Genomic DNA, 23,879 nt, shown 5'->3' with positions numbered 1-23,879 from the left:
CAGGGATCGATGAGCCCTGCAGGGTCCGAACTCAGCCTTGTGGTAAGAGGGACCACTGGCAGTGACACGATCTTGGCCTTGCCTGGGGACTAGTGCATGCCCGGAGGACCAGTTAGGGTTGTTTTCTAACTTAGGAGCTGTAAGGAATAGTACGATACTAACTATTCTGAGATAGATGCCTATCCGTAACAGTGACTATTAGAGTGTTTTACTTATTTAATTTTTAATACTTCAGGAAATACTTGATTTTAAGGCAATTAATATAGGCATTGTGAGGATAGATTTGAATTCCGTGATTCACCAAACTTTGCATCCTCTCCTCCCTCCCTCTCCCCCATTTTGTTCAACTTAATTTTTTTTAATATATATCTCAAAGTTTATTTTATAAATTTTATTTAGGAGAATATTAGAGGTAAGGCCTTGGGACCAAAAATGTTTTCCTGTGATAAATCCTGTATCTATTTTCTGGATGAACTGTACTTCTCAACAGTTATTTGGGGAAGGAGTTTATACCAGTCTGAGTGAGCTGTTTCACAAAATAAGTTAAATCTAACTGAGGGGAGTTACAGCCCCGGATGATGACATTACTTAGAAGAAATAATGGTATTTTCTCTCTTCTGCTGAAAAGAAAGGTTCTAAGACCTAGCCCAAATTGCCTTGTATTGGGGGGTAATACATTTCAGAAAACAGCTGAATGTACAGTTCTGCCAAAGTGAAGATGAAAACGGAGGGAATTCTCTGGATAAATCAGATCCAACGCTCACTTCCCTCTGATTTATCTGAACAATTGCCTCTTCTCTCCAGTTCAGATGTTTGGTGCGCGCCAATCTCTAAATATAGCCTAGAAAGAAAGCCGCTCTCGTGTGGCCACAACCTAAATGCACTGAATGGGTTTTCACTTTGATTTTGCGTTCCTGTTGATTTCTTGTCAGAGTGACTCGAGCTCAGAATGGTTTCATATACAGTGAGGTTACAGAGGCTGATGACAGCCTAACGGCAGAGAAGCTTGCTTCGGGCTACCTCCACTGAAGCAGTGAACAGAAATGTAGATTCTTTAAGTAACTAGCTTTTGCTTTGATCCCTTTACAGTTTGACAAATACCCAACAAAAGTTGACCCATTCTACCGGCACAGTGTGAGTCTTGTTACCATGCTACCCATTTAATGTAACTGCTTTTCCATTTTTGTGCTCTCACCACAGATCAGTAAATGACTAGCAGTCTTCCTTAATCATCTTTGCAAGAATTTCCCATTGCTCCTCGTCACTTTGGATGCTTGCTTTTGTGACGTTTGCTTTTGGTAAAGATGCAGTATCATCTTCTGAATCAAAAGGTCATAAGCACTCCTAACACTTTCAAGCGAAGGAGGACTTCACTGGCAGCCAGGCCTCTGTCCTGCAAAGTGGGGCGCCCGCAGTTAAACCCTTAGAGTTTCAGGAGAGTCTGAAATCACAGATTTCAGTCTTCGGTCGAAATGTCCTTAACACGGAATTCCTGGAATTCATCTTCAATTATTTCCTCCAAAGAAAGTACCTTATCTTTTTGACTCATGACTTCAAAAAGCAAATTTTCATTTCTTCTAGACCGACTGTTGATCCCTCTTACACACAGCTGGTATTGTTCTCCTGAGCTCGTTACAACTGCGACTAAAAATATCATTTAAATAAAAGAAGATCTTAAAAGTTGAAATGCACGATTTTTTTTCTCTTGAAACTCACTCTTCTTTATTTAAAAAAAAAAACAAAACTTTTTTTTTTTAATTGTTTCATGCAATTTTAAGAGTATGTTCTGGAACTTCAATTGGCAACAACCTAAGTTATATGTTCAGTTAATTACAAGACGTGGGCTTCTTTTATAACAAAAACCTTGAATATCTTACCATGATATTTTGATTATGGAGTGTATACTGCATCATTTTTACCTGAAATTTTGCAAGTTTTCTTTGCTCAACGGTTTACTTATGTTTTTTAAATGAAACCAGAAAGAAGGAAGTTTAATAACTGCTTGTAGCCATGTTGATTCACTGTATTAAACTATTCTTGCTTTGATTTTTGGGTAGTGTTACCTTACTGTTCAAATAGAAGTGCTACTTAATAGATCAGCCAAGCCTGTGAATTCATTCATGCTTTGAACTAGATAATTAGACACTGTGTTAGTCCTAAGCTGAGAAGTTAGCTGAGAAGTCAGGACTAGACAGTATTAGAAATCAATTAAGAATTACTTACGGAGAGACATTCCGAAATGGCCTGAGGAGAGCCTCTTCAGAAAGGGATGAGGAAGGTGTATCTGAGCACCTGGGCCCCCAAGTTGTTCAGCACTGTTCTGCTCAGAACTGTGACACAAAAGCATTTTTCAAATGGACATGCAAAATGCAGTAGAGCTGTGGGTTTTCTCTTTGCATGGGTTTCATGAATGGTACCACCCTTAATAATCACCAGATTTCTGCCATTTGTCTGTACTTGCTAAGTTAAATTAAGGACCAGCTAACAAAATCATTCTCAGAGAAAGTTTAGCTGCTCTACTGGCAGCTCAGTTTACTTCCTAGGACCTCATGCAGTGTCTTTTCGTATACATATTCCACAGAGGATCCTAGATTTAAGATGGAGAATAAGTCTGCAAGCCTGAATTTTTGGAAGGTTCATGTTTTTATTACTTAGGTAATTCAGATTTTTAGTCAAGAGGTGGAATAGTCAGCTATATTCGAAGAGGGTCAGTAATGGACTAGAGCAAAAGGAAAATGGTGAGAACACCCAATTTTTTCATTGAAAACATTAAAGGAAAAAATACCCACCTGGAGGCAGAGTAATAGGAATTTGAGTGCATTTTAGTGTGATGTATTTAATTACTCTGCTTCATTCAGTGTACTGGGGGAGAGTTATTTCATATTATTAGTTATAGTGGATAATATATAAAGTACTTAGTCTCCCCTGCTTTGGGGATTGGGATGTTATAAGGGGAATTAAGACACAATGCACTCAAGTATCTAAAACACAATTTTAGACTTAAAAGTAGTTTAAATGAGGGCACTTGGTTTGCAGTCACTGTTTAAGTGGATTTAGTTCAATATCAATTAGTCTGAAAAACTTTGCTGCATCACTGAAGGGAGCAAAATGAAATAAAGACCAACGGAAAAAGTACGTGCTCTGAAAACAGGATTGTGAAATGTGGATTTTAGCCATTACCTAGAAATAGCTCACATAAATGCATTATTAGGAAAAGCTTGAATTATTATTGTATTTTTGACATATTGTGCAACCATAATGGTGGGACGTTACTAAAACATCTGTATGGTGGTTTTTTCAAAGTAAATGGAACCAGAGTGATAAAAATCTCAGAAACTGTAACTTTTTAGGAGGAGGAAAAGATGTGTCTGCATTGTCTTCAGTTCTGCTGTATATGTCTCTCCTCCTTTGTGTCCTCTGTAAACTATTAATTCAAGAAAATTCGTATTTTTAATTCAGAATCATTCTTCTCCCTCCCCACTGAGTGGTCAGACTGACATGTCAAGGGATTGGCTTGAATAGCCTTCAGTGAGCTTATCCATCTTATAGAAAAATGGGTGGCTCTGTGGAAAGTATACTCTGAGTCATTTTATTTTCCCCTTCCACAAATATCTGTCATCATTTTAGACAATTAAGTTGTCCTCTGGAACTGCCACTTACCAGAACAACCTAATGAAGCAAGGATTGTGAATATTTTCTCATTTCCTCAAAACTATTAAAAATCTAAAAGTACTAATTGAGTTTTAATGGTTTAAAATCCTGGAATCCATAAAGACTTGCTTCTTTTTTCTTCCTTTTTTTTTTTTTTCTTTTTCTTTTTCTAATTAACTTGTAATTTTCTGGGCATCTTGTTTGGCTCAGCACCCCCTCCTGTTTTTGATATGCATTAAAATCTCCAACCATTTAGGACTTCTATCCGACTTAACAATTAATAATTAGAAAAGCTCCCTTTCTAATGATGTCCTCATCTGGGACATCATTTGTTGGCTGATTGATTCTGAACTACTTTTAACTTTTTAGGTTAAGTATTCATGGCACATCCGTGTGATCATTTCACTGTGGCTTCTTGACTAATCGCATCAAACTGAGATTACTTGGCTTGCTAATGTTGATGTCTTTCTATGGGGAGGGAATTGGAACATATCATTTGCCTCCTACTAAAATCTTGTCTTCCCCCCTTCTCCATCTTTGGCCACAGCTCTTCCATTCTTATCCTCCTGCTGTATCGGGCATCCCCCCTATGATTCCGCCCACTGGCCCTTTTGGTTCACTGCAAGGAGCATTTCAGCCGAAGGTAAGAAACTGCATCGAAAACACACCCGCGTACTTGTAAGTGGAGCCTGGGGCTAGGCAGGTAGCTTCCCATCCTCTTACCTGCCAGGGACTCATTTTTCCATCCAAATTGACCATCAGGATTAGAGTGTGAATATTTTCTCCTAGTCCATTTAGGTTTAAAACTCAGCCAGAATTTAATTTTTAACCTGTGCTACCCATGTCGTCTCAGTTGAACTAGGATTTCTTGTGCTCTGTAAAATATATAGAATATATATATATATATATGTATTTCCCACGCCCCGCCCCCCCCCCCCCCCCCCCCAAGATTGTGGACATAAGCTTCTGGTCAGGAATTGTATGAAATGTCAGATAAGCCTCCCACCCCGCTGTCAGGGTCACACTTCCCAAGGTCAAGACTACCATCCTCGTGTGAGATGAAGTAGCCTTTCACCCTTTATGATAACTGAATTCTTTTCTACCTAGCCAGAGATAAGCTCCTCCACTTGGGCTAGAGTTACCTCCGAGGGCCAAAATTAAGGCGTTAACTCTCAGAACACTCTACCTTTTTGTGACTTTACGTCTACCACAGCCGATACTTGATTCTCGTGCCAAAAAAGCGAAATGTATTTCTCATGTTAGCAACCATTCTCAGATTGTAAAGTAGGAAATTTCGCTGTGTGATTTTGGTTTTCTTTTATTTCTGTCTCATTTCAAAGCTAAAACACAAATTTTGGGCCAGAGTCTCCCAGGATGAGCACATAATATACTAACAAAGGCATGCTGCCCTGAAATTAGAAAAGAGGAAAAAATTAAAAACCATTAGGGGGTGGGATGGCTGCACCTTAGAAATCACAGGGACCTGCATGGAATCGCAGCTCCTGTGCCCAGTTAGACCTCCTCAGGGCTTGAGGATGGCCAGTCTCAACACCTCCTATCTGGGGATAAAATGATGGTGGTTTTTAAACTCCTTCCGCCGTCACTCTTTACTACCCTCTCAGACCCTGGTCTGTCCCCTGTAGGTTGCAGGAAATCTCTGGTGCATCCCCAACCAGCCTGGTAGGTCACTTAATAAATTAGACTATTTCCCTCACTCACAATTATCCAATCACACAGAAAACTACATCTGGGCGAGAAAGTGTCTCTCCTGGTGTTGAAATAGGCCTTTCCAGGCCATCTTACTGATTGAATATGTAGATTGCAGTTCATTAGTGGAGTTCTTCATATGTATGCAAATCAGGCTGTTAACAACTCCAGCTTAATTGTTAGTTGTACAGCAGCTGATTGCTTTTCTTTCTTCCATTCTTCTCCCCCCGCCCCCTTCTCCTTGTAGGCGAGCTTGGTGCCTAAACTCTTTTTTCCACGCGAGTCAACTTCCTGGTGTGAAGGGATTCATAGAAGTTGTGGTTTCTTAAATCAAATACCTGGTGAAAAATATTCTAAATCCTCTACCCACTAGAAAGTAGTGCCTTGGGCCTCCAGTGGGCTTTTTGTTGTTGTTGTTAATTCAAAGGACAAAAGCCTACAGATGAGGTTGTTATTATTAATGATATTTAAGAATGGTGTTGGGAATGGGAAAGATGGCGCAGAATTACTTTAGAAATCACTTAACAGTAGGTCTGTGTGGTCCCCAAATTAGGTTCTCTTGTCCCATTCCCACCACTGCTAATGAGTAATCACTGAGTGTAATTCCTTGTTACCGTCTGCCAGTTAAAATTGAGAGTTGGCTTAATGTCTGTAAAACACGTTCAGTTATTCTGATGAGAAGCACCTGATACAGCAGATTATAATGATGTTCACTTAAGCATTTCTTGGAAGGTTTGGTGATAAAGCAAAACCCACAATGATAGGGCTATCAGGAACTCGGAAGAAGATGGATTTCAGGGGCGGGCTTGTATGTATGTCTCGCCTCTCTGCCTGGAGGTGCCATTGCTGGAGAGGGCAGGCTCTGGTCAGGGTCCCCTGGGGAAATAGGGAGCGGAGTCCTCACAAAGAGCATATGTGGTCACGGAGGAAAATGGATCCGTTAACTCTTGTATTCCAGAAAGAAACAAACAAAAAAGGGACATTTGAACTCTGTCATTTAGAACGAAAGGAAGACCTTGCTTTCGTGTCCCATGTTATATGCTTCCTAAGCTGTGGTCTAATTAATTTGTAGACGTCCAACCCAATCGATGTTGCTGCCCGACCTGGGACGGTCCCACACACTCTCCTCCAGAAGGACCCGAGGGTAAGTGCAGGGTCAGGCTGGGTCTCAGGTAACACAGCAGATGCGTCTCCCCAGGACAGCCAGCCCGGGGCTCACACCTTCCCCAGCCCAGCCGAACAGCTGCTGCCTTAGCTCTTCCTTCTAGTTTGTGGAAGATTCTAGTTACTCTTAGAAAACAGAATCTCCCTTGCGGCCATGTGACACCAGGGCAATGACTTACCACGGGAGAGAGGGAGAGCTTATGGTCTAAGCCCAGGAGTCCAACACTCTGAGCTTGCGTAGTTTCCACTCAACCAGCCTCCTCTGTCTCCATCTCCTAAAATTTCTCTCACATGCAAAAGAAACGGCTGTAAAATGTTTTGAATGGAAAGGCGCTACGCGCTTTTCTTCCTGGAGCTCACTGTAGCACACAGCTCTTCCGGCCACTCTACTTGTAATGTGGTATGGACCCTTTTGTGCTCTGGAGCTAAATAAAATATCCATTATACTTCGGTTGTGTTATTTATTCATAACGCAGACCAACTCTCAAAAAGAATTTGAAGTTACACAGTAGATATAACCTTGTCTCATTGATTGTTATTCATCTTCATAGTAAATGGGGAAAAAAAATGATTACTTTTTCCCTGGATAAGGGCAATCGGAAATTGATAACCAGAATTAGGTAGATGTGTAAAATGACTCAACTGTGTAAGTATTTGTATGATGTTTAGTGAACTTCTTTAAAACGTCTTATACCTCTAAGTGATGTACAGTCATCAGATTAAGGATAATTATTAAAGATAGCCTATTTCTACTGTATGTCTGGAAAGGACACTTCTCCTTAATTATCATTAGTATCTAGTCTTTCTAGTCCATGGTCTGAAGGCCTTCTCCCTTAGACCCATGCGGGTGAGGTTTGGAAGGGCTGCTCAAGACAGTGAAACTCCTCAGATGTGTAATGGGAGCAAATCGTGTTGCCAGAGGGCAAATCACTATTGATTAAACTTGTCCGGGGGCTTGTCAGCGTAGATGTACCAAGGCTTGTGAGGTGGGGGAGGGGCGCTTGGCACTTTTGATAGTGTGAAAATGGGTTAATTATTCTCTAAAAGGGCTTCATTTAAAAGTAAAATTCTAACATTTTAATTTCCCCTCCTAATGAAGCACTACAAATTTGTTAATTAGAGCAATTGTTTGAGTGACAGGCATGTAACCAAGTTGTCATTTTCTCTTCACAGTTGACAGATCCTTTCAGACCTATGTTAAGGGTAAGCAAGCGTCTTCTAGAACTGTTTTGCAACCCCTCTTTGACTCCCGGAGGGTTAAAAATACAATTACAAGGAAACAAGCCACAGAAACACTGGAGTAAAATGTTGGAACGACAGTGGTCGGGTTTTTCAGAGAGTGTGATTGAAAATGGCCTAAATGGTTTTGCTTTGAGCATTGGAGGACGCCAGGCCATGGAGATAAAGCGAACAGATAAAATTCAACTGAGTCAGATTCTCTTGTTAGTTCTGGCGAAAGGTTTGACTTGTGGAAAACTGAAGGGAAAGACTTAAGCTATAGGCTGAAATTAGGATTCCACTGAGTTCTACCGTTTCTCTTGCACCTAGAAAATACGTATCCGGGTCTATTTATTTTGGCTGGTGGCTGCCTCTTTCTGCACTGAGGTTGACTTGTCACAGCCATGCGACCTTTTTCTCTGGTGCAGAAAAGGGCTACTAGAAGGGGCTTCCCTGGTGGCGCAATGGTTGAGAATCCGCCTGCCAATGCAGGGGACACGGGTTCGAGCCCTGGTCCGGGAAGATCCCATATGCCGCGGAGCAACTAAGCCCGTGCGCCACAGCTACTGAGCCTGCGCTCTAGAGACCGCGAGCCACAACTACTGAGCCCACGTGCCACAACTACTTACTGAAGCCTGTGCACCGCAACGAAGAGTAGCCCCCGCTCACCACAACTAGAGAAAAGCCCGTGCGCAGCAACGAAGACCCAATGCAGTCAAAAATAAGTAAATTTATATTAAAAAAAAAAAAAAAAGAAAGAAAAAGAGCTACTAGAAGTATTGGTTTGTCTTGAGAGGTCTGGAGCGTGGCCAGCAAATGTCCTCTGAATAAATGCTGACTTCCTTGGTGTATATGGGGAGCGGGGGGCGGGGATGATGGATGGTTGGATGGATAGTAGATTTCTCTACTTAACCCCTTTCTGGTGCATATAATCAGATAATTCAGTTTCTCCAAAGGGGGAAAAAGGAGGATGGTGTCATCACTTAGGCGATTTCAAACGACCCATAATTTTCATTACAAGAGAACTGAACCCAAACTTGGATTTAAGTATGTATTTCAGAAGCAGCGCCTTAATATAGAACCCGGAAGTGTCTGTCTGTCCTTTGCCGGTGTAGGAATGGGGCAGTGTTTCTTCTCATCTATCCTGTTACTGTTGAGCTCATGTTTGGAGCTTACGGGTGGATTATGTAGCAGGAACACAAGTGAAGTGGCACGAGGTGGTCCCTTCCCCCCAGGTAGTGAGACAGAGCTCACAGCTACTCCGCAGCTTAGAAAGCAAAGACGTGAACTAGTTTGAGAGACAGGGGTTGATGCCCTCCCAGAGGGTAGGGCAGGCACTCCTTCTGTAGAGGCCTAGAGAGGAGAAAAGAGTGATTCTCTTCTCTGTTTCTTTTTTCACTTAGAAATGAACAATGCCGCTCAACACGAATGGGCAGTTGACTCTTAGTGAAGCACTTGTGGGAACTGGGCTTCAATAAAAATGTGGTGGATTTCTTTGTTCCACTTTGGGGGTTTAAAAAAAACCCCAGTGTTGTTGGGGGAGGCGACACAGGTTCTGTGCCCTCTCTTGCTTTCGAACTGGTTCACGGACATGCACTAATTAGTTCTTCTGAACAGCCAATTTGCATTATAGCCTGGCCATGCTTGTTCAGTAGGGCTTCACTCCACCAGGCCTGCCAGCTGGCGCCAGAAAAGAGAGAGAGAGGGGGCACAAAGTGGGATTCAGGCTTTGCCACGTTATCCTTGGTAACCAGGGAGGTCCTCCTCGGGGCTGGTTTTCAGAGGAGTAGCTGCCAGCTCGGGCTCCTGTGGCAGGGGAGGTACAGCCCACTGGGGCTCTCTCCGGCCCGGGCACTGGACTGCTGCTGAGAGAAGGCACTTGGAGGGGACAAAAGCATCTTGTTTCGTGGAAAAAGCCTCTGCAGCCAAAATCTGCTGAAAGCTTCGGGGAAATTGAAGGGGGTTTTCTCTGGAAGTCTTCCTTCTGACCACGTTGCTCTTTCTTGTTCCAGAAACCAGGGAAGTGGTGTGCTATGCATGTTCATATTGCCTGGCAGATCTACCACCACCAACAGAAAGTCAAGGTCAGTCTTGCCTTCCTAGTCTTGGGGAGGGGTGCCCACCCTGCAGGCGTGTGATCTCCCGATTGAGGAAGCATTGAAACATTCTAAAGTCCCACAGGCAGGCAGGCAGGCAGGCAGGATCAGGTCTCTCTTGGAAAAGCTATTTGGCAATCTTGCTATTAATTAGGGAGATCACCAGCAAACAGCAAAACAGAAGCAAACTGATAACATCCTGATGGTTTTTTGTTTTCTTTTTAATGATTTTGTCATCTTATTGATCCAAAGGGCCTCTATAGATTAAATCCTAAAATAAAGGTTTGGGGAATCTAATTATAGGGACAAGTATTAGTATGGAAAATACTTAGTATCTAGGAAGAGCTGTACATGAAAAGTTTTCTTTCTGTAAGAATTGGTACATTCTTTTTTTTCCCCAAGCATTTAGAAAAAAATGTTTTTTCCTCTTCCATTACGGTTTATTACGGGATATTGAATATAGTTCCCTGTGCTATACAACAGGACCTTGTTATTCTTTTCATTTTATGGCTTTGGAAAAAATCGTTTATGCCCAGTATGTTACTGATTTAGGCCTATATGATGATTCCATTAGCAGTTCATATTATTAAAAATTCCTCTTCTAGAAGTGGTATTTGGTTTACAATGACCTATCCCCACTCTCCTTCGTCCTCCTGATGACCAATGCCAGAGGTCAGACTTCAGTCAGTGCCTGTCAGAACCACCGTCTGGCTGGTTACCTTACCTGTCCTTGGGAGATTTTTCTTTTTTGTCTGTACTTTCATCATATAGATGAATACATTCCATGCATTACCAGGGCTTTATGATGAAATAGAAAACAGATGAAGAACATCTGCAGATGACCAGATATGACATCACTGGTCAACTTAGGGACCAAAGTAACTGACAAGTCCAGATTTTACAGTCTGAGTAACTATACCAATCAAGTAATTCCAATAAACTTCCATTGGAATCCATATTTTCATGGACAAGCTTTTGGTCCTAACAGCATTCAGGGGCCATCATCAGAATGAAAAAAGGAGGAGGGAGAGCTAGTCATCCCAGAATTTTTTTTTTTAAAGGTTAAACAATTTTTTAAAAACCTACCTAGTTCGAAATTAAAAAGCCACCCTCAGTGAATGAGGTCACTAAGATACCTGGCTTTGGTACCAAATACCTGCTCTTTCTCAGAATCTCCCGTCAGTGAGTTTTGCTCACCTTGACATTAGTGTTAGGCGAGGTTTTATTAGAAACCTCTTAGTTTAGCTTCATTAGAAAACGCATGTGCTTTGAAGAGCTAACTTCAAATTTCAGATTTTGATGGTTAGTTCAATTCACTTTTGTTCTGGATGATGTGGTTAGTGGAACGGTGGGTAAAACACATCCTTCTGGTAACTCGTTTGGTTAAAAGCAATGAAGGATGGCATAGGAGCCACTTCAGCATCTTCCTTTCCACAAGCGTGTCCCCAGTGACTCAGAGGTTCATTATCCCAATTCAATTAGGAAGACCTCTTGCACAGGAGGTAGCTGTTCATCTTCCCTTTCCGGCAAATTCTCTGTAATCCCCAAGCTCCATTTTGCTTCACGGACCTAAGTTGTGGTTAATGGAACTGTGCTGTGTACCGTGCAGTATTAGTACTAAATAATTTGGGAACCAAATTAAAGGAGGCACTCAGAAGATTTTTATAGATTCATAGTGGATTAGCAGCTTTGTTTGGGGGGTTGGCTATTACTTGATAGTGGGACTTTCATGAGAGAATTCCCCGTAGATTTGAGCAGAAATTGCATGGTCCCCTTTCTCTGTAATGTTCATTTACTCGTTCTTTTAGCCACTCACCAGATACTTCCTGGGAGAGCCCCCTGCTCGCAGGTTCTTACCGCTGCAGGCTCAGGGCGTGCCTCTGTCCCGGCGTCTAGTTGCTCAGAGTTCAGTAGTGAGGATCAGTGTGTGTGGAAAAAATGGTGAACGTGTGGTCTGCTTCCGGGGTGTTGCTGCCAGCTTGAGGGTTTCGGGTGGGTTTCATCTTACCTGGGAAGGATGGGTGAGTGGGATTGCAGGATGTTGTAGGGTTCAGCGCTAGGGGATGGCGAACCCCTCTTGTCTCTGACTCTCGCACAAGTTAGATCAGATGTCTCCTTGTTGACGTGACTGTGTGACCGGACAGGGATTTACGCATGGCAGAACATGAGGGAGTTTGGGGGGTGGGGAGTGGGGCCAAACGGACAGAGAACATCCGACGAGCCTAAGAGATGGGAAAGGCGAGGTCGGAAACCGAGGAAGGGCCGTGAAGGACTGGGAGGCCGGAGAGCTTGAGAGGAGGGGGCGAGGGAGGGAGATTTGGAGCCTCGGCCCCAGGCCCAGGTCGAGGGCCGGCGCTCATCCGGGGCAGTGTGAGGCCGATGCCGAGGAGGCTGTTGAGAATCAAGAAGGTGGGGCAGTTTGTGAACCACGCCGTAGGAGAGGCTGCCAGCCTCCAGAGTGAGGCCAGGAGGAGGAACTAGGAGGAAGATGAGCCGGTCCCTGCAGCCTCAGAGGAAGGTGAGCTGACAGGTCAGCGCAAGGGTGGATAAACAGATTGCAGTTGATGGCAAGGAATTCGCAGCAAGAGAGGTTCTGGAAGGTTTACTGGTCTGGCCTGAGCTCTTCCTCAGCTAACTGGGAGTGTAGTAGGCACAGTAAAAAGCCCCCATTAGTAAAATCAATATCCCTACTTCGTTTCTGTTTCTTTAAAAATATGTAACAACGATCGTTTGAAAATTATCTTGTAGGCATGCAAGTATTTCTTTATAACTTTCAGCTACTAATGTACTGTGATCTATTAGAGCATGGCAAAGAGTCATTAAACAATTAATAATTCACACAGTAGAGTATTCATGCAGAATCCCTAATAAAATGAGCTTTAAAATACTATCATTTAAAAACTTGCTGAAAGGAACCTTTGCGGCAAATCATAAACGACTTCGGAACGGTGGTGGTTTCAGTAACTAGGACATGGTTCTGTCCGCCAGACCCCTATAACCTCAGAGACCGAACCCGAGTTCTGCCCCTTGACGCTTCTGCTATGAACCGCGGGCCCTGCCGGCCCCGCTTTTCTGGCATTTGAGGGTGAAATGGTTTGTGCGTTGCTATGTTCTCACAGCGTTTGTAAACTTGAACCTGACCAGCCCTCGGGGCCCAAGTTCATAGAGTTGACTCTCTCAGTCTCAGGCTCCTCCTCATTCATGTTTTTCTTCCCTGCTGTTTCTCTTGGGGTGCCATCCTTTCGTCCCGCCTTGCTGCTGTAGAAACAGATGCAGTCAGACCCACACAAGCTGGACTTTGGCCTGAAGCCCGAGTTCCTGAGCCGTCCTCCGGGTCCCAGCCTCTTTGGAGCCATCCACCACCCCCACGACCTGGCACGTCCTTCAACTTTGTTCTCTGCCGCTGGTGAGTTCAGAGGGGCGAGCTGGGAAACGTAGTTCTCGGGTGGCTAGGTAAGTTATATCTGAGCTCTGGGCCGCCTAAAAACTACAACATATGTCAGTTTGCAAGGCAGTATCACAGCGCATCTCGGGAGATGGGCCCTTCTCCATGGATGCGCCCCCTTCCACCAAAGAAGGAAAAAGACCATCTCTGCGTTCAGGGGCTCATATTGCTTCGGCTCATTATTTGCTTCTATATTAAACCACTATCACGCACAAGCATGTCAAACGCTATTGCAAAAGATCTGAGAGCTTGCAAGGGCTAATCGGAAGGAAACAATGCCGGGAATTGTATATGGACGCGGCTGCTCTCACCGTCCCTGCCCACAGAGCACTCGGTGGTTTCACACCATGATGCTCGGTCATGCCGTGCGTGTAGGTCTGAGGATAAAGAAATACAATTAAAGTAGTTGCCGGCGGTGTGGTCTGTGACGGGGAGGGTGAGTTGGTTGGTTGCTGGTTTTCTCTGTTACAGGACTTAACATTCTTGCCTGGTTGGTTGTAACGATGCAGGAAATTTAGGGGACAGCGTGTAAAACCCCCAGCAGGTCTATTCATCAACCTCTGAGAAGACACACTTCCAAGTGCCTTGTGCATGTGCCGAAGTGGGCCCCTGACCATCAGATCACCCGCCCAGTGCTGCTCCAGGACCATACAGACAAAGGCAGTGGCCGTCAGGAGTTATCAGGTGGACGAGAGCAGCCCTCCTGGTATCAAAGGTTCCTTAACATTCAGTCTTTTCTAAACTTACCTTCAGCGCACAGTGCCTGGCACATGGGCTCCACTGGGTAAAGCTCATAAAGGACAACGCCGAGCTCATTCTAGTGACAGGCTCCATGACTTCCTGCCCACTGTGTGGCGTAGAATTTATTCTTCTGGACATAAATGTTCAGCGGGGTCCCTATTTCTAGTCCTTAGCAAGCAAGTTTCACATCCATCCTGCCTGCCACCTTCCCAGGCTTTTATTCAAGACTCGTTTTTGGTGGACCTAAGGCTTGTCCATTCGGGAAGAAAGGACTACCCACACGGCAAGCAATCACCATTCTAATGGGCCTTGTCGCCAGAGTAAGGGCACCGTCTTGAGGGTAGATGGCATTTGCTAAGGTCTCAGGTTTCTCTCTGTCACTTCCATCTAGGGATATGTTTGAAGTCTTCGTTACCATGGCACCTAGGCTCTGAGACAGGGCTACATGAAGAGCAATTTTTGGAGAGAAATAGATTTCTCCCTGGCTTCCATCTGAGCCAAGCAGATGAAGTGGCTTCTTTTGCTTCGATAATTCTTGAACTGTGAGGCACCCCTGGGGGCCCTGGGCTGAGCGAAGCCCTGATCCTCATCGAAGCGTTCATTAGCTTGTACTACACAGACAGTGTGCAGCCAGATTTTTATTTAGCTGGCAACACTGTTCACACCTAATGAATGTGCTGGGCTGTATTTGCCCTGTGGAGGTGGTGTCATTTTTGCACTTGCTGGGTGGAGAATAAGTCACCATCTAGGGCTGAACAGATAACTCCTCAGGTGCCTTCCGATGCTGACATGCTGTGGCTCTGACAGATGTTGTCCTATGCTGTGTGGCTTCGTCCACACCCCAGGCCCACAGCGCCCTTCCAGGCTGGGGAATAAAAAACCCAAAACATAAATTAATAATAAGGTGTTGAAGGGACAACCCTCCTCCACTTAATTTACGTTCCTGAAGGAATTTGTATTCGTTTCTACGAACTCAGTCAAAATGCAAGGGATTCTTGGAATAGTTAGTTAGTTATTGGTAAATCCATTCAGTCCCTGTTTATACTTCTATTCTGAAAGGTAGTCTTTTCTAGTGTAAGCAATATCAGATTTTTCCCAAAATGGTGAAACTTTTAACTGGTAAGTATAATTTATGCATACTTGTTAAATTCGGCCACTTCCATCTTGCTGTTGGACACTAGCACCTGAAATAAACGAAGGGGGCGTCTTTAGACGACCTTGGCCCATCTCTTGCCTAGAGCCAAGCCGGTCTCCCGGAGAACCTGCCTTCTCAGCTGTCAGCTGCACGTCAGCAAGCCAGGTGGATGCCCTAAGTTTTTGGAAATAGTGTCCTTCCCTAATTCACATGTGCACACTCTCTGTCTCCCTCTTCCTTCAAGAAAAGGATTTGAGGCGTCCTAAGGAAATACATACTGTTCAAGGCCAAACAAAGTAGAGGAAGAAATGTGGATAAAGGGAAAACCTAAGGAAAGACAAGCACTAAGATAGACTGGAGTTCCCTGGCGGGCAAGGTAAAGACTAATAGAGGTGATGTGATTTAAGATTATCAGTGTCCAGAAGCAAGTGAATAAACTAGCTTTTCCTGGCACTGAAGATATGGAGGACTTCATTTCCCACAACCTGATGTAACTCACAGTGAGTTTTGTAGGGTCGGGCTTTATAATCTCCTTCAATGCGGGTCCGTGACGGCTAACACATCCTCAGGAAAAGAGATTCCGCAAAGACCCGAGCGGTGCAGCCCAGAGACACAGCTTCGTGACGGCCGCTCCTGCACCCGGATTAGACAGTGTTTCTCAAAGTGAAAGTCCTGCCCCCAGAGACGTCTCTGAAGAAAGTAGCCCATGGCCAGATGTTGCCCTTTTAGAGACTGAAAGAACATAGTCGCAGCTCCTAGGCCTTCAGTAAAGGAACCTTGCTTCACATTTTTTACCCGGCATTTCTCCAAGCTTACTTGGTGGCAGAACTCCCTGCCCCACTGGCATTGTTTCTCCACGTTTCCAGTACTGTGTGTCAGCCCTGAGAAAACCATAATTCGAAGAGTCATGTACCACAATGTTCATTGCAGCTCTATTTACAATAGCCAGGACATGGAAGCAACCTAAATGTCCATCGACAGATGAATGGATAAAGAAGATGTGGCACATATATACAATAGAATATTACTCAGCCATAAAAAGAAACGAAATTGAGTTATTTGTAGTGAGGTGGATGGACCTAGAGTCTGTCATACAGAATGAAGTAAGTCAGAAAGAGAAAAACAAATACTGTATGCTAACACATATATGTGGAATCTAAAAAAATGGTTCTGAAGACCCTAGGGGCAGGACAGGAATAAAGACACAGATGTAGAGAATGGACTTGAGGACACGGGGAGTGGGAAGGGTAAGCTGGGACGAAGTGAGACAGTGGCATGGACATATATACACTACCAAATGTAAAATAGCTAGCTAGTGGGAAGCAGCTGCATAGCACAGGGAGATCAGCTCGGTGCTTTGTGACCACCTAGAGGGGTGGGATAGGGAGGGTGGGAGGGAGACGCAAGAGGGAGGGCATGTGGGGATATATGTATATGTATAGCTGATTCACTTCGTTACACAGCAGAAACTAACACACCATTGTAAAGCAGTTATACTCCAATAAAGATGTTAACAAAAAGTAATACCTCTTTTTGGTGGTGGCCAGCCCAGCCAGGAAAGAGGAAAGGGGGTGATTTATTTTCTGCCTCCTGATAAGCACGTTTCTCTTTCCCCGGGTGTTACCTGGACGGACGTCAACTATGTTCTTACCTTAACGCGTTCTCTCCTGGGGTCCTTTGGTGACCGGGAGCCAATGGCATTGTAGAAGTTGGCTTCCTCTGAAATCTAACTCCATTATATTTGACTTAACAGGTGCTGCACACCCAACCGGGACCCCTTTTGGGCCACCTCCTCATCACAGCAACTTCCTTAACCCTGCTGCTCACCTCGGTGAGTTGCCCATCAGCGACGGGCAACGACATGTGTATCTCAGAAAAACCTTTGTTCACTGCGTTCCTGCTACACTTCCTGCTTAGTGGGCCATAGTCCCAGATAAGTCACTTACTATTTCAGGTGGTGGTGATCTCATAGAACTCTGAATCCCCGCCGTCCGTCTCCAGGATTTCAGCACCTCTTATATTGTGTTCTTCAAGTAGTAGATCTGTGTGCAGTAGTGGTGTGTAGACTTGCTGAGGGTGCGGTGGGTGAAAGCCATGCCATGGAACCCCGGGGCATCCACGTTTACAGCAGCCTGTCCCTGCCCCTTGGAGAAGATGGTGAGCTCTTGCCCACACAAAGGCACCCATGGAGGTGGAAAGAAGGACACGATGATGTTATGAAGAGACAGCATCCGTTACTTTTTAATCACTTCACATTTCACAACCCTATTAATATATCTCTTCCTAGTAAAGGTGCATTATTTGTGGCCTTTATTTATTTGATGTTTTCTGCGCGTGCACAAGCAGATGCAGGCAGTGGTATGCCCAACGACAGGGTACAGGATACGTGTGCCCTCAGAATTTCATGGAGAGATTGATTTTGAGCTGCCATCTTACTTCTGGTCCATGAGCGCCTACACGGCACATTCTGGGAAGAGGGGAGACAGGCAGGGAGGTATCTGAGCGTACTGTGGCTTGAGCAATGTTCCCCACCCAGCAAAAGAGAAATGGGGCAAAATGCACAGTTCTGGGAAATAACTTTCATAAATATTTTGCTAACCCAATGCCCAAATGCAAAAGGATGAAAACCCTTTGCATAATCTGGCGGGAGAAGTGGGACAGGTCAGGTCTGAGTGTAAACGGGGCGAGGATCCCCCACTCCCTTCCCAGGTCCCAGAAAGCTCTTCCCTTCCTCACTCATTGGAGTCCTGCAACCATGTCTTTCTTCCCAATCTTGTCTGCAGAGCCTTTTAATCGGCCATCTACCTTCACTGGCCTGGCAGCAGTTGGTGGCAATGCCTTCGGGGGACTTGGAAATCCTTCAGTTAGTGAGTACCTCTAACTTTTTAAAATCTGCCTTAAATTATTTATCTACTCTGATCTGTCTGTGGCTCAAGACCTTTCTAGATAAAAGGGAACCACGCTCTTGGGAAACAAATTTAGGTTATATCACTGCAAAAGCAGGCCTAATCAATGGAGTTAGGTCTAAACCAACGTTTTTAAGGCTAGCCCACATTTGATACATGTTCCTGAGGGTCAGGAAAGGTAGTATAGTCAATTGAACTCCAAAGAGTTTGCTGAAGTTCACAATTTCATCCATATTCCATCTCTACTATCCCACATTTTAGCCACAGCTCCCATTAGACGTGAAGACAACTTTTAAATTTCATCTTGCTTTAGCGGGAGTGAGAAAACACACTGAAGAACAGGAAAGCGATCCAGGCTCAGGACAGTCAAGAGAGGGCAACACTTGGTGCTGCATAATCCAGGAAGACTGTGTAGTTTTCCACTACTAAGAAGTCTGTCTAAAGTAGGAAGGGAGTTGCAACTCCTGCTCCTGTTCTAAACATGCTTTAGCCACCGAATATCAGCTTGTTTTCTTTCGTGCCATCCATACGTCATGCCCTCCGGCTACAGGAGACTTAGAGTGCAGCTCGAAGCAGCCATCACAGTTCCATACAGCATGGAGACCACATGTGTCTATTTGGATCAGGACCCTGTCCGGTCTCTGCTGACGCTAGTTTTGGTCGCTAAGGTTGTGGACGGGGCAGCAGTCATATTAGCAGGGTCGTGCTGGGCAGAGGATAACCATGAATTCTGCTCTGAACTGAGCTATTGACCTACGTCACACCATCCAAATACACTCCTCTGCATGCTCGGGACGTCTGCGTGTGCCAGATAGGCGTGATTAGGTGATCCCCATACCTGTTGGGTCCCTTTCCTTTTTAATCAGCCCCTCCCGTCCCTTTGCCTTTGGTTAAAAAAAAGAAAAAAAGCTGTGAGCTTACTTACCTCTCCAGTGTAGGACAAGTTCCTCTAATGAATCTGTTAATCTCCTTTCCTTTTCCAGCTCCCAATAATATGTATTCATTTTAACTCTGAATGCTGTTAAAAGTTTTTTGGTAAGTACCTTCATTACAGCAGATTATATAATTTCTCTGAAACCTTTTTGTTCTCCACTTCACCATTTCAGCACCCAACTCAGTGTTCGGCCACAAGGATGGCCCCAGTGTGCAGAACTTTAGCAATCCTCACGAGCCCTGGAACCGGCTGCACCGAACGCCTCCGTCGTTCCCGACCCCTCCGCCCTGGCTGAAGCCAGGGGAGCTGGAGCGTAGCGCGTCCGCTGCAGCTCATGACAGAGATAGAGATGTAGATAAACGAGACTCATCCGTTAGTAAAGATGACAAAGAAAGGTACGCAAAGAACCCGCTCTCGAGTCCCAGTGGGGGAGCCCGCTCTGGGCCAAGTACTGGCCACCCACCCTCCCCGGCCCAGCCTCGTGCTTCAGCTGTAGCCTCGGCCCCTCACGCAGCCGGGGTGGTGTCCCCGGCCCCCCACGTCCGAGTGCAGCCCCCCGCCCCCCCCAGCCCTTCAGTGCATCGTGACCACAGGCCAGCATCACAGTTCTGTATCCAGTACAGAGCAGGCGAATCCTGACTCAAGAGCAGCTCCACACTCAAGGTCCCCGTGAGCATTAGTCTCTCCAGACATAAATCTCTCTCAAAAAGGTAGCGAGATGGAGCCTGGACCAGAAGACACACACAGCATGAATCAACACCATCTTTGCTTTCAAGTTCGTGCAGTCCATTGACTCATCCATAGGTTTTTTGCTCTCTTTCTCTCCCTTTTTTGTTTTCTTTTAGAAAGTCATGTTTCCATTGTCTCATCGTATTTTTCTCAAATTTTGTTCAAACTCAAATCCTGGGCTCACAGTTAACTGATAAAATTTTGCTAACCCAGATTTAGAGAAACCTCACCAAGCAGTTTGGGTTTGGGTTTTGTTTGGCCAGTGGATAATTAATTTTACTAACCATTTTTATCTCCATACGTGGTAACCCATGCCTAAAAAAAGAATTAGCATTAAAGAGGAAAATGTCTTATAGTTATTTTTTCTGAAGAATGTCATAAGCATTCTTGACAACGCATACCCCCTTTTTCCCCCTTTCTTTAGGCTATTTTCATTTTAAATGAACTAGCAAGGAATACACAAGATACGCTTGACAGAAAATACCTAATAACACTTTCCTTTTGGTATTTAAATCTCAAATACAATCCAAATCTTTAGTTTTTCTTTACTGTGTATATTTTGTGTGTGTGTGTGTGTGTATGTGTGTATACATATGTACGTGTTTCCTAGGGATTTAAAAGAATTCAAGTTTGCAGGCTTTAAATGAAGCAGATTAAGTAGACCACCATAGGCCTCATGCCAACTGATTTCTTTCTTATAAAAGAAAAAGACGAATTTTTCCTTCAGGACAGCATGGTAAAAATCTCTTAGCCAATGGGAGGACCGTTTATGACATGCAGCTCTGAGCTGTAAACTGCCAGAGTGAGGTGCGTCTGGAGTGGCCAGCCCCTAGACCAGGAGCTCTCTGGACAGTCTTTCAGTGAAGAGAAGGCAGAATATGGCAGCAAACCTTTCCCCGCTTTTCTTGATGCAGTCAAAATGGCCTTTTAGATGAAAAGTCAGGAAACTTAATAAAGTACACTCATCTTTATTCTTACCTTTTAAAGACGCTCTTCTTCTTAGCCTTTGCACGTTGGCTAGAAACAAAACTGGTAGGGGAAACCTCCTTAATTCCTCCCCCGGGGCCCCCTTGCCTTCTGAGCCACCGAGGCTTCCTGCTTCCCTCCTCACCTTTGCCAGGTCTGTCTCGGGTGGTCTCTAGCAAACACACACCGGATTCCTGGTCCGGCCTCTTCACATTTTACCGTATTGTCCTCTGTTGCTTTGCATTTTGTGCCCCGTACTCTTAAGTCCCCACCCAAGACAGGCCTCTCAGATTCTCTCTCCTTCCACATTTCCATTCACAGATGGAACTTGTTCCCAACCTGTCCCTTGAGGTTTTGTGTCTCTGGACCCACTTTTCCTTCTGGCTTTCCTCTATCTTCTCAATAGATTATGGCTTTCTTCTCCTTCCTAATGCAGAATTGCTTTTTGCACCCCCCCAAATCCAGAAACTGTGGTTTTCCTTTTAACCCCTTCGGTGCTGCCTCTTGGAGGCTGCCCTGTATCTGCCCCCTTTTCTCTGAAACCAGCCCTTCGTCCTGACCTCGGGACAGAGATGTTCCCATAATCTCCCCATTACTCTCCTCCCACTGGCTCTGAATTGCAACCTTGGAAGGAAAGTTTGGGGCTCTTAAAACTTGATTCTTGACACTAAAAGATCCTGAGACTCTAGGCAGACGCGCTGTGTGGTCCCGTCACTGACGCACTGACCACGCTGGTCAGTTCAGGTTTCTGAAAGCTCTTCCTCCCTGGCCTGGATTCAGGCCCGTGCCTCTTAACACCGCCCGCCTCAGACACTCCCACCCCTGTCATCCCTAGCACTTCTCCCCCTCGAGCTTCCTCTGAAATCTAGGCCAGTCAGGTCAGGGTGGCTGGTCACCCTGCCCACGAAGGGCACGTGCGGCTGCCCGGGGGACCGTGGGGGCCAGAGCCCAGCGCGGCCCCTTCCCGCCAACTCATTGGCGGCCCCTGGCCGGCCGGCAGCCCGTCTCATTTGCCTCCTGGTGTCTCCTCCTCAGGGAAAGCGTCGAGAAGAGACACTCCAGCCACCCTTCACCAGCACCCGTCCTCCCGGGGAGCACCCTGGGGCACGGCCGCAGCTCCACCGAACAGATCAGGGGTCATTTGAGCACCGAGGCTCGTGAGAAAGACAAATCCAAAGACAGGGAGAGAGAGCACTCGGAATCCCGCAAGGACCTGGGCGCCGACGAGCACAAGGCGAAGGAGGGCCCCCTGCCCGAGAAGGACGGCCACGGCCATGGCCACGAGGGCCGCGGCGCGGGCGAGGAAGCCAAGCAGCTGGCCCGGGTGCCGTCGCCCTACACGCGGGTGCCCGCCAGCGACAGCGCCAGGCCGGGCAGTGCCGCCAGCCGCGAGGCCGAGCCGCGCAAGGGCGAGCCGGCCTACGAGAACCCCAAGAAGAGCGCCGAGGTCAAGGTGAAGGAGGAGCGCAAGGAAGACCACGACCTGCCCGCCGAGGCCCCGCAGACCCACCGGTCCTCGGAGCCGCCGCCACCGCCGCCCAGCTCCTCGGCCAGCGTGCACCCGGGGCCCTTGGCCTCCATGCCCATGACCGTGGGGGTGACGGGCATCCACCCCATGAACAGCATCAGCAGCCTGGACAGGACTCGCATGATGACGCCTTTCATGGGCATCAGCCCCATCCCGGGCGGAGAGCGCTTCCCGTATCCTCCTTTCCACTGGGACCCCATCCGGGACCCGTTGAGGGATCCCTACCGGGAACTTGACATTCACCGGAGAGACCCGCTGGGCAGGGACTTCCTGCTGAGGAGCGACCCCCTGCACCGCCTCTCGGCCCCCCGGCTGTACGAAGCCGACCGCTCCTTCAGGGACCGGGAGCCCCACGACTACCACCACCACCACCACCACCACCCGCTGTCGGTGGACGCGCGGCGGGAGCACGAGCGCGGGGCGCACCTGGACGAGCGGGAGCGCCTGCACATGCTGCGCGAGGACTTCGAGCACCCGCGGCTCCACCCCGTGCACCCCGCCTCCCTGGACGGACACCTGCCCCACCCCGGCCTCATCGCGCCCGGCCTGCCCAGCATGCACTACCCGCGCATCAGCCCCACCGCAGGCCACCAGAACGGACTGCTCAACAAGACGCCCCCGACGGCGGCGCTCAGCGCGCCTCCCCCGCTCATCTCCACGCTGGGGGGCCGCCCCGTGTCCCCCCGGAGGACTACCCCTCTGTCCGCGGAGATCAGGGAGCGGCCGCCCTCCCACACGCTGAAGGACATCGAAGCCCGGTAAGGAGAGGACAGGACGGGACGCGAAGAGGAAGAGAGCCCCCGGCCGCAGGCGCCAGACTCGAGAGAGCGCGCGGAGAGAAGTCCTGCGTCTCGACCGACGCAGACGGGGCGGGGGGAGCCCCCAGCACTTCCCCTTGTAAAAAATGTATAGACTCAGTGCAGATTTTGAAATGTTTTTGTATATTCTATGTTGAAATTTTTCAGATCTTTTAGCCTATTCGTATGTTCTCACGTCTCCCCACTCTTTTGGTTTCTCGTAAAAAACTTTTTGATTCGAACCAAAACAGTGAAGATGACAACACACCAACGTGGTGATGATGGGGGGAGCGGGGGGGGGGGGGCGGAGACAAGAGTCCACACAATGCGTCGTGCAGAGGTCTTTCAGAAGAGAAGGGAAGGCTGTGTACATAGTTATTGTAAAAAAAAAACAAAAAGATTGCTTCATGAGCTGATGGTTCATATATGCAAAGGGTAAGATGAAAGCTTTACTTTGTACAGATGTAAATAGATAAAGATTAAGTAACATAATACATTAATACTTCTTAAAACGTGCTATTTGCAGACTTAATATCAGTGAGCACAGTCACCTTCGGCTGTGTTCCCATGTATTGTTCTAGACAGCTAAACCCTTCAACTATGCAATGAATGTCAGGGCTTTTCACAAAAGCCCGCCTAACTCAAAGGAGCCTTTTCAAGTCCATTTACAACATACTTAAGGTCATATTTTCCCTGAACAAGCGCTTACGTGATATGACTCTGTTTTCCTTGCTTGTTATTTCAAATGGAGAAACACCCAATTTTGCAAATTGGACCCCAGGCTGAAACTTTGTGTCTGAAGTTGCTGCTTGTGGGCCTTTGGGGGAAGTGGGGAGTGCAGCCCCAGAAAGGTAACCGAGGC

At 46.3% G+C, this 23,879-nt stretch overlaps 1 protein-coding gene across 2 annotated transcripts in view; it reads left to right on the top strand.

Annotated features, from left to right (window-relative positions):
• Positions 1-23,184, top strand: part of AUTS2 (activator of transcription and developmental regulator AUTS2) — a 1,118,812-nt gene extending 1,095,628 nt beyond the window's left edge. For both annotated transcript variants that reach the window (XM_068565582.1, XM_068565581.1), the window contains exons 10-19: positions 1,090-1,134; positions 4,199-4,294; positions 6,431-6,502; positions 7,696-7,725; positions 9,753-9,824; positions 13,101-13,242; positions 16,911-16,988; positions 17,941-18,024; positions 19,170-19,392; positions 21,728-23,184. In XM_068565582.1, coding sequence (XP_068421683.1) covers positions 1,090-1,134; positions 4,199-4,294; positions 6,431-6,502; positions 7,696-7,725; positions 9,753-9,824; positions 13,101-13,242; positions 16,911-16,988; positions 17,941-18,024; positions 19,170-19,392; positions 21,728-22,982 — 2,097 coding nt within the window. In that variant the 3' untranslated portion in view covers positions 22,983-23,184. The remainder of the gene's footprint in view (positions 1-1,089; positions 1,135-4,198; positions 4,295-6,430; positions 6,503-7,695; positions 7,726-9,752; positions 9,825-13,100; positions 13,243-16,910; positions 16,989-17,940; positions 18,025-19,169; positions 19,393-21,727) is intronic.
• The last annotated feature ends 695 nt before the right edge of the window (positions 23,185-23,879 follow it).

This window comes from Eschrichtius robustus, chromosome 16 (assembly GCF_028021215.1).
Source record: "Eschrichtius robustus isolate mEscRob2 chromosome 16, mEscRob2.pri, whole genome shotgun sequence".
NCBI classification, from domain to species: Eukaryota; Metazoa; Chordata; class Mammalia; order Artiodactyla; family Eschrichtiidae; genus Eschrichtius; species Eschrichtius robustus.
Note: the sequence above shows the minus strand (reverse complement) of the source record. Positions and strands in the feature narration are given on the sequence as shown.